Source organism: Aedes albopictus, chromosome 2 (genome assembly GCF_035046485.1).
Source record: "Aedes albopictus strain Foshan chromosome 2, AalbF5, whole genome shotgun sequence".
Lineage (NCBI taxonomy): Eukaryota > Metazoa > Arthropoda > Insecta > Diptera > Culicidae > Aedes > Aedes albopictus.
Window position 1 is genome coordinate 98,719,869 of NC_085137.1, and position 9,506 is coordinate 98,729,374.

Sequence of the window (9,506 nt, forward strand, 5' to 3'; positions counted from 1 at the left end):
TGCTATTATAAGCACATCGTTGCATACAACTTGCGTTCAAGTCGCGTGTTCCTTATCTGTTCGACGACACGCCATACTCAAGTATGAACCTACATCATACAATGACAATTTGTTTAAACTCCTGTATATTCCGGTTAGTGGCCCAGTTATCATCACCATATTGACTAATCAAGCTTCCTTATCAAAAACTTCTAAACCAATAAATACTCGCCGGTCTAGATCTCTGAGGTGCATCAACAACCGGCAAGTGCTCTAATATTCATTCGTGCTGCAACCCACATCGCTTTCTCAGTAACCGTTTAGCGTTTACAACGACAACCGGTTTTTTAACAACTCCGCGCAAGCGCAGTAAACCTTAAACGAAATTTCTCTCTCTCGCATCCCAAAGCGCGATCGCCATCATCATCATCATCATCTAAGCACTAGCATTTCACGGCCAAACCCGGACGCGACGCAGTGCATCGTTTGTTTGTTTAGATTAGCTTAGTCAGTCGTTGCACTTGAGAGAGATGGCACCGCTCCGATGGGGAATTGTAAGTGCCGGTAAAATTTCGCACGATTTCACCACTGCGGTGTCCACTTGGCCCAAGGAAGACCACAAGGTGGTGGCCGTTGGCGCGAGGAACCTGCAGGATGCGAAAAAGTTTGCCAAAGTGCACGACATTCCCAAGTTCTACGAGGGCTACATGGAGATGGCGAAAGATCCGGAAATCGGTGAGTACGATCGTTGTATAACTCGTAACGGTAGGGTGAATAAATTTAGAGACTGATATTGCGTTTGATTTGATTGAAGATGTGATCTACATCGGTGCCGTGAATACGACGCATTACGACATCGGAATGATGATGCTGAACCACGGAAAACACGTTCTATGCGAGAAGCCCCTATGCATTAATGAAGGCCAATCGAAGCAACTGCTGGCCCACGCCGAAAAGAAGAAACGGTTTCTAATGGAAGCAATTTGGTCGAGGTTCTTCCCTTCGTACGTTCATCTGAGAAAACAGGTTGACGGTGGCGAGCTGGGAGAGATCAAAGAGGTCAACGTGTCGTTCGGGTTCTACCTTTCCGATGTGGACCGGCTGCGAATGAAACAGCTTGGTGGTGGAACGGTGCTCGATTTGGGAGTTTATACTATTCAGGTGTGCTTGTGGGCCTTCCGCGATGCTCCGAACAAGATCGTCGCCAAAGGTCAACTGAACGAGGAAGGCGTCGATATGGAGGTTGAGGCAGAGTTGCACTTTCCGAACGGTGGAATTGGGAAGATAAAAACTAGTGCCTTGCGGAAGTTGGACAATGATGCGGTTATAAAGGGAACGAAGGGAAGCATTACGGTAAGTATTGAATAAGTAAGTAATCAATTAACCCTCTAGTAGTCGCGCTGTTGTATTTTGTACAAAACGTTGCAAAAAGCTCGCTCGTTGTACACTAGCATGGGACACGCTTGAATGAAGAAAAAAATCCTTGCTTCAGTCGACTTTTTGGGTTTCATTTAGGTCCCATATGAACTGTTCAAAATTTCAGCGCAAGCGAATCAAAGTTTGCGTATGATTTATTATGGGAAATGTACAGTTACAGAAAAAAATCACAAAGGTCGCCCATCTTCCCCCCTTAATTCAAATCGATTAACGCTCCTTGTGGAATATTCATTCATGAATCTTTCCCTCGAACACCACAAATCGATTGGCCTTGGCGTAGAGCTAGGGGGGTTCCAAGGGTGTCTGGCACACCCTAGAGTAAATTTGGAACCTCTTAGATTTTTTCCTTGGCAGTCAGCTAAAACTGAAAACTTCACAAGATAATTTCGATACTTATTATTGGCGCATTTTAACAAAACTTAAAACTTCATTACCTATTTTACGTTTTGGCGTTCAAGAAACACTAGTTTACAAAATAAAACGACAGTCGTGAACTTCTGTCAACGACCAACATTTTTGAAGCATAATTTAGCGCTGATTTCGGAACCGTGTTTCAAAATTTTTTAAGTAGAACAGTTTTTGAATTTTAGCTCAACAATCTTTTTAAAATATGGAATTTACTTAAATTCAAATATCTTGCGTTTTGTTCAACCAATTTTAAATCTTTTTCCATAAATAAAAAGCTGAATACAATACCATTCGACCATCTGAATGCAGGTTTTGCGTCAGATTGATGAAATTCAAGATATTGGCGAATTTTGGGGACGATCTCCTTAAAATTTAGCAAAATTTCCAAAAATATAGAAAGAAATGTATTTTTTTAAATAAGAATAACTCAATTAAAAAAATCTTCCTCAACATTTATTTGACATGTCATACGTAGACGAGTTACAGCAAAAAAAATCAGCTCAATCGAAGCGTTGATTACGAAGAATGAGATGTGTGAAGAGAGCGACTTTGCTTAAAAATAGAACAAAAATCGATTTCTTATCGTCAACCTTGTATGGAAAGTCGAAAAAACTTACGCTCTACTGTAATTTTTTTCCTTCGCGTTTTCGAACTCAGGTCATGATTCTACACCAAAAATGATCATCAGCTTACCGAGTTCAAAAATGCTGTCAACTAGTGTTAACAGCTAAAACCAATGGTGCTCAGGCTGAAGGATACCGCGGGCCAAATTTACAATTCGGGATCGACCGGCGGGCCGCATAGAATATCGATGAACAAAAACAATAAAAAGAACCATTTTACAACACATTTATTGAAAATCTAAACCGTTCAGAACTTAACTGTGGTTCTACAATACATTTAGCAAAACTTTAAGTTTGTTTTTGTATTTTAAGGAAAACAAAACACAATTTAGATTCATAGATTTGCTTTAGAAAAATGTTTGAGTTTTAAATTGAAATTTAAACAAACAATTTAGGAGTCGCCCCTAGATTGCCTTGAAGCCACTTCAGAAATTTCTCATGCAACCTTTATATGAATTTCTTCTGAATCGCTCCAAAAAAGCTGGATCTTCCTTTGAACTTTATTCTGGAGTTGGTCCAGAAGATTTTCAAGCAATTTCTTTGACAGCTTATCTTGGAATTGCATATTCAGAAAATTTTCTGGAGTTTTTTTTTTAGTTTTTCTAGAATTCCCTTGGAACGCCTCCAAGACCTTTTTTTGGATTTACTTTTGGAATTGCTCTGAAGTTACTTCACGAATTTTTCATAAATATTTTCCAACTATTTGTTCTAGAATAGCTTCCGGATTTTTCCTGAAGCTTCTCTAGACATTTTCCTGGAGTTTCACGAAGATTTTAGTGAAGTACTTCCATAATTCTCTTCTAGAGTTGCTGCTAAAGATTTTTATTAACATCTTTTAAAAATATCTTGAAGTTTTCTATGAACTTCAACATAAACCAGAATGTTTCATAAATATTTCTTAAAGTGCCTCCAGGATTGCTCCTATGCTGCTATCGATATTTATCCTAAAGATGCTCCGGATTTTTTCTGCTTGAGATTCTTTACAATTATTTCTGACAGTTTCTTAAAAAATATCTTTTGAAGTTGCTTCAAGATTAATTTTCAGATTTTCCTTAGGCGTTGCTGCAATTGAACCTGAAATCTTGTTTGTAGTTTTCAGAATATATTTTGTTGCTCCAGGAATTTCTTCTAAAGTTGTTTGAGATATTTCAGCTACAGTGGCACCGTGGCACCAGAACTATTTTTTTCGTGACTGGTTTTGTGGCTTAGCTATATGACGCCAGTATATTTCGGAGTCGTGAGTTCGAATCTTACCGGAACGGATTGTTCTTTTTGTATTTTTAACATTTTATTTGTGTTCAACACTGTAAAAATTGATCAGCTATACTTTTTTGTTCGATTTCTTAAGAAACTGAACAAGTTATTTCAAAAAAATCGTTCAAAAATTTCTGTACGTCGTAAAGTACTCCGCGGGCCGCATCTCAAGGCTTCGAGGGCCGCATGTGGCCCGCGGGCCGCAGGATGAGCACCACTGGCTTAAACTGATAACTGAAAAGAGTTGAGCACCACGGCAAGAGCTTGATTTGCTATTCCTCCGAATGCCGTTTATTAATTTTCGCCATGTGTTGGGTACTGGGCCCAAATTTCTGAGCTGGTTAATGCACAGCTTAGCCTAGCTGGAAGGTTAGGCTCAATTTGCAGTTCATTTAACCAATTTTTAAAAAAGCTTTGGTTACAGCAAGCTTTATCGCTCAATACGCCTCATTACGCACTCCCACTGTCACGCCTCCCAAACTGTGGGAATGGTCATTTCAACAGTTTGGCATTTCTTCATCCGATTAGCGAAGTTCCAAAACCAAAAAAGGACTTCCTTCTTGAGAATACTCCAAAAGTTGGTATGAGAATTTGTCCAGCAACTTTCTCTTGCAATCTCACCAACAGTTCCCTCGGAGGATTCCTTCAAGAGTTCACTCAGGGATTTCCTCCAGGAGTCCCTTCTTGGGATTGCTCCAAAAGTTCCCTCTGGGAATTTCTTCAGAAGTTCCTTCTTGTAAATTCCTCGAAGAATTCTTTCTGAGGATTTCTACAGGAGTTCCCTCCGGGGCTTCCTCCACAAGTTTCCTCAAGAGATTTCTTCAAGAGTTCGCCATGGGGATTCCTCCAGGAGTTCATTCTGGGGATTCCTCCAGCAGTTACCTCTGGAGATTCCTCAAGGTGATCACTCTGGGATTTCTCTCGAAATTTCCTCTGGGGATTCTTCCAGGTATTCCCTCTAGGGATTCCTGCAGGAGTTCCCTTTGGGGATTACCCCAGATGTTCCCTTTGGGCGTTCCTTCAGGAGTTCCCTCTAGAGATTCCTCCTGGAGTTTCATCTAGGAATTGCTCAATGGTTCCTTCTGGGGATTCAACCGGGAGTTGCCTCTGGGTATTCATCTGGAAGTTCCATCCAGGGATTCTTCCAGAAGTTCTCTCAGAAGATATCTTCAAGTGTTAGCTCTGGAGATTCATCCAGGAGTACCCTCTGGGGATTTCTACAGGAGTTCTCAGTGCAATTTTTCCAGGAGTTCTCGCGGAGGATTCCTTCGGGAATTTCTGGAGAAATTCTCAGATAGAACTGCTGATCGAATTCCCAGTGAAAAACTTCTAGGGGAATGCCCAGAGAGAACTTCTGAAAAAATTCCACGAGAGAACTCCTGAAAGAATCCACCGAGGGGAGGATCGAGACCTGTTATACAAATCTCAAAAAAGCATCTGTAGGAATCTCCAAGTGGCGCTCCTGAAAAAAAAAAAACTCTAAAAGAAACTTCAGAAGGAATCCGCAGGTGACCATTGTGGGAAATCCTTAACAGATAATTCTGAAGAAATTCATTAGATAGAACAACTGGAGAAACCCTCTGAACAAACTTCTGTGAAATCTCCGTTGGGGATTTCCCAGAGGATTTCACAAAAATAAATGCTGGCAGAATCGGTTCTTCCTCATAGGGATTCCCAGAGAAAAACTCCTAGAGGAATCCCCAGTGGGAACCCCTGGAGAAATCAAACGAGGAAAAATCCCTCGAAGGAACTCTAGTAGAAAACCCAAGAAACCCCCAGAATCGGTTCTTCCTCAAAGGGATTCCCAGAGAAAATCCTAGAGAAAGCCCCAGTGGGAACTCCTGGAGAAATCAAACGAGGGAGAATCCCTCGAAGGAACTCTAGGAGAAAACCCAAGACGGAATTCTTGGAGAAATTTCCAGAAGAAATACCTGTTGGAATTCCACGAGAAAACTCTTGGAGAAATCTCAAGAGTGAATTCCGGGGGGAATCCCCAGATGAATCTCCAGGAGGAATCCCCAGAGTGAACTCTTGAAAGAATCTCCAGAGGGAACATCTGGGAGAATCATCGAAGGGACCTCCCGGAGGAATCCTTAGAAGGAACGTTGAGAGAATTCCTAGACGGAATTCTTGGAGAAATCCTAAGAGGGAACTGTGGGAGAAATCGGCAAAGGGAACTTCTGGAGAATTTCCATATCTAACTCTTGTTAAAAACTCCAGAGCAAACCTTTAAAGGAAGCTCCTGAGGGGACCGCTATATGAATCTCACGAGAGAACTCCTGGAAGAATCCCCAGAGAGAACTCCTGAAGGGAACTGTCCTTACAGAGAACTGTTGAAGAAATCTCAAGAAAAAAAACACCTGGAGAATTTCTCAAATGATACTCCTGAAAATATCTCCAGAAGAAACACCAGATAGAATTCAAAAGCGACCATCCTATTGAAATGTCATAAGAAATTTCTGAAAAAAAAATCTGGAACTATAATAGATATCTTCTGGAAGATGAATTAGATAAAACTCTTGGAGAAACCGTCTGAACAAACTTCTTGGAAATCCACAGAGAAATTCCCAGATGGAACTAATAGCGTAATCCCCAGAAAAAAAAAACTCCTAGCGCAATCCCCAAGAGGAATTTCTGGAGGAATCCCGAGAGCGAGCTCCAGAGGAATCCCCCGAAAGAAACTTCCGAAGTAATCCTGTAAGAAAATTCCTGTAGAAATCCCTAGAGTGAATTCTTGGAAGAATTTCCAGAGACAGCTGCAGGAGAAATCTCCAGAGGAAACTTCTGGAGTAATCCTCCGAGGGAACTCCTGAAGGAATCTCCCAAAGGTACTCCGGCAGGAATTCTCCGAGGAAATTCCTGGAAAAATCTCCAGGGAGAACTCCTGAAAGAATCCCAGAGGGAGCTTTTGAAGGAATCCCCAGAGGACACTCCTGGAGGAATCCCACGATTGAACTCCTGGAGGAATCCCCAGAACAAACTCCTGGAGGAATCCCCAGAGCGAACTCTTGAAGAAATCTCTTGAGGAAACTTGTGGAGGAAGCCCCGGAGGGAACTCTGAGGTATTCCCAGAAGCAACCACATGGAGGAATCCCTCTGTTGAACTGAATGGATTGCCCAAAGGGAATACCTGTGGTAATCCCTAGATAGAACTCCTGGTGGAATTCACACAGGGAACTTCTGGAGAAATCTCCAGAGGGAACTCCTGAAGCAATCCCTAGACAAATCTGCTAAAGGAATGCTAAGGAAAAACCTTGGAGGAACTCCTAGAGGGAATTCCTGGATAAATCTCCAAAAGGAATTCCTGGATGATTCTCTAGAGGGAATTTCTGAAGCATTCTCCAGATCAAACGCCTGAAGGAATCACCAGAGGGACTCCTGGAGTAATCCCCCTAGAGAACTCATGGAGAAATCTACAGAGGGAATTCTTGGAGAAATCCCCAGAGGGAACTTCAGGAGCAATCCCCTGAAAGAAGTCTTCGGGAAATCCACAGAGGGAGCTCCTGAAGGAATCCTTACAAGGAACACTTGAAGAAATGAAAATTCCTGATAGATGGAACTCCTGGAGGAAACCCTAGAGGGAGCATTTGGAGTAATCTCATAAAAAAATCCTGGAGAAAACCCGTGAGGGAGCTCCTGAACAAAACCCTTAAAAAAAACTACGGGAGAAATTCTCAGATCAAACTCTTGAAGGAATCCTCAGAGCAAACTCTTGAAAGAATCCCCAAAGGAATCTTTTTACCAATAAATTTCTAGGTTGCTCTACACAAATATCTCTGGAATAATAAACACTTCTTCCTACAGAAAACTCTTCATACGCTCTGCCAAGTTATCTATATATTTGTAAATTGTTTGCAGTCCAAAATAAACGATAAACTAATGTTTAAATGTGACGAACAGAACTTATTCGCATAAGCGTGCGAGCGAACTCACAAAGTGACAAATAAATTAACATAATACATACATTTAAGACTATACATACACCACTTCATACTTTATCTTATTATGACTGCTTAATATTTGGGGTCGAATTGGTGTATGTATTGTATGGCATGCATACCCCCCACCCCTAAGTTGATTCCTATGATCAGAGGACGTTAGGAAAGAAGATCGTTGCCTCATGTACCGAAGTCTCACGCATTCACTTAGAACGCATGACGGAAATTGAATTGATATTGTGACCGAAATAGACATTGAATAGACGGAAATAGAAATCAAAAGATTATTATTTTTTATTTCAAGGAAAATATTGTGGTTTTACAACAAATAATTACCTGATTTGAAAGGTAATTTATGCATAAGTAATTCGATAACAAATTAAGTCAGGAAGCGTTTAGCATGGGTCTCCAGATAGACTAGGTTCAGACTATGGATCGCCAATTCGGAGTCTGCAGGTTTGACTCTCGTAGAGGTAGGCAAAATTTCCTCAACTACCTGGACAGTGCTATTGGGGGCTCGACTGTATGGTTTCAACTTTCTCTTAGAAACGATCACGCAGTCTTTTAACAGTGAAACGATGTTTATTAACTGCCCAACGTTTCGACACGGGATTAGTGTCTACTTCAGGGACAATGATACACATTGTACTTACCTGACAATATACAAATTCATGCAATGGCAGGTAAATTAAGCCCTTCAATTAATAACTGTGGAAGTGCTCAAAGAACACTAAGGTGAACAGAGGCAGGCCAAGTTCCCGTGGAAACGAACAACCACATAGAAGTAAAAGGAGAAGACCATAATTAACTTCATGTTCATAAATCTTCTCTTTTCTCAATACAGTTGCACGACTTCTGGTGTCCGGTTTCCCTGACGGACATCGACGGTTCGGTCAAGCAGTATCCACTCCCGAAAGCGCCACGCACCTTCATCTTCCAGAACAGTTGTGGACTGCGCTACGAAGTGGAGGAAGTACGCCGCTGCATCGGCGCCGGCCGGTTGCAATCGGAATCGGTGCCACATAGCGAGAGTCTACTGATAGCGCACATCCAAGACGAGATAAGAAAGCAGATTGGCGTACACTTTCCCGAGGACGACAGATTCAAAGCTTAGGGAGAGTTCTTATTTGTTTTTCCGTGTGAGGACAGCGCCAGTGACGGTGATGCACTTCGGTGATTGATGAGGAAAATGATTATGGGTTTGATAAGATAGGTTTAATTTGAGAGCAAACACAATTTATATACCATATTTATTTTTGGAAATAATGTGAGGTGTTTTAGAAATGTAGGCGGTAATAAAGGATACAATTTATATATGAATATACTAGTAATTTTTGTATTTTTTTTTTCAATAACAGCGGTAGTAATATTTGCAAACCAGTTTGTCAGAAAACAATATTGGTCTACAAAAGTATGTGAAGCTTTTTATTAACTCCTACCAACCTATCTTACCTTGATGGCTACAAAGCTTTACACCATCACCAAGCCAATAGCAGAGCTCCCTCTTATTCAGTATGAGGCTATCTTTCCAGATTCTCCACCCTTCAACTACCTGAAGGGCGCTTTGCATCAGTGCTGATCCACATGCCGACTAACAATGTTAGGTAGTCGTTAGGTAGTGTATCTGCTTCGAGATTCCACAAGAGTGACGGTAAGGCTCCCCCTTGGGGCCATCCACAACACTGAATTTCTCAGGGTCAGCCTCTGCTGCGATGTCCTGCTGGGTTCCAATCTATCGCTTGCTTGCAAATTTCGTTTAGGCCCCTGCGTAGAGTGTGGCTGACCCACCTCCACTTTCGCTCCCGAATTTCTGCCGCTATCGACTTTTGATGACATCGACGATGGAGCTCCACGTTGGAGATCCTAT

At 41.6% G+C, this 9,506-nt stretch overlaps 1 protein-coding gene across 1 annotated transcript; it reads left to right on the forward strand.

The window, feature by feature from the left end:
- The first annotated feature begins 216 nt into the window (after positions 1-216).
- Positions 217-8,959, forward strand: LOC109419782 (trans-1,2-dihydrobenzene-1,2-diol dehydrogenase-like). The gene is made up of 3 exons (XM_029859771.2): positions 217-714; positions 794-1,332; positions 8,484-8,959. Exons 1-3 carry the CDS (start codon positions 510-512, stop codon positions 8,751-8,753), a joined length of 1,014 nt encoding a protein of 337 aa, XP_029715631.2. The 5' UTR covers positions 217-509; the 3' UTR covers positions 8,754-8,959.
- The last annotated feature ends 547 nt before the right edge of the window (positions 8,960-9,506 follow it).

Excerpts from the sequence above, each read along its gene's own strand:
- LOC109419782 (XM_029859771.2), top strand. The coding sequence starts at position 510 with ATGGCACCGCTCCGATGGGGAATTGTAAGTGCCGGTAAAATTTCGCAC. Across the intron at positions 715-793 it reads GGCGAAAGATCCGGAAATCG|ATGTGATCTACATCGGTGCC; the intron begins GTGAGTACGATC and ends ATTTGATTGAAG. Across the intron at positions 1,333-8,483 it reads GAACGAAGGGAAGCATTACG|TTGCACGACTTCTGGTGTCC; the intron begins GTAAGTATTGAA and ends TTCTCAATACAG.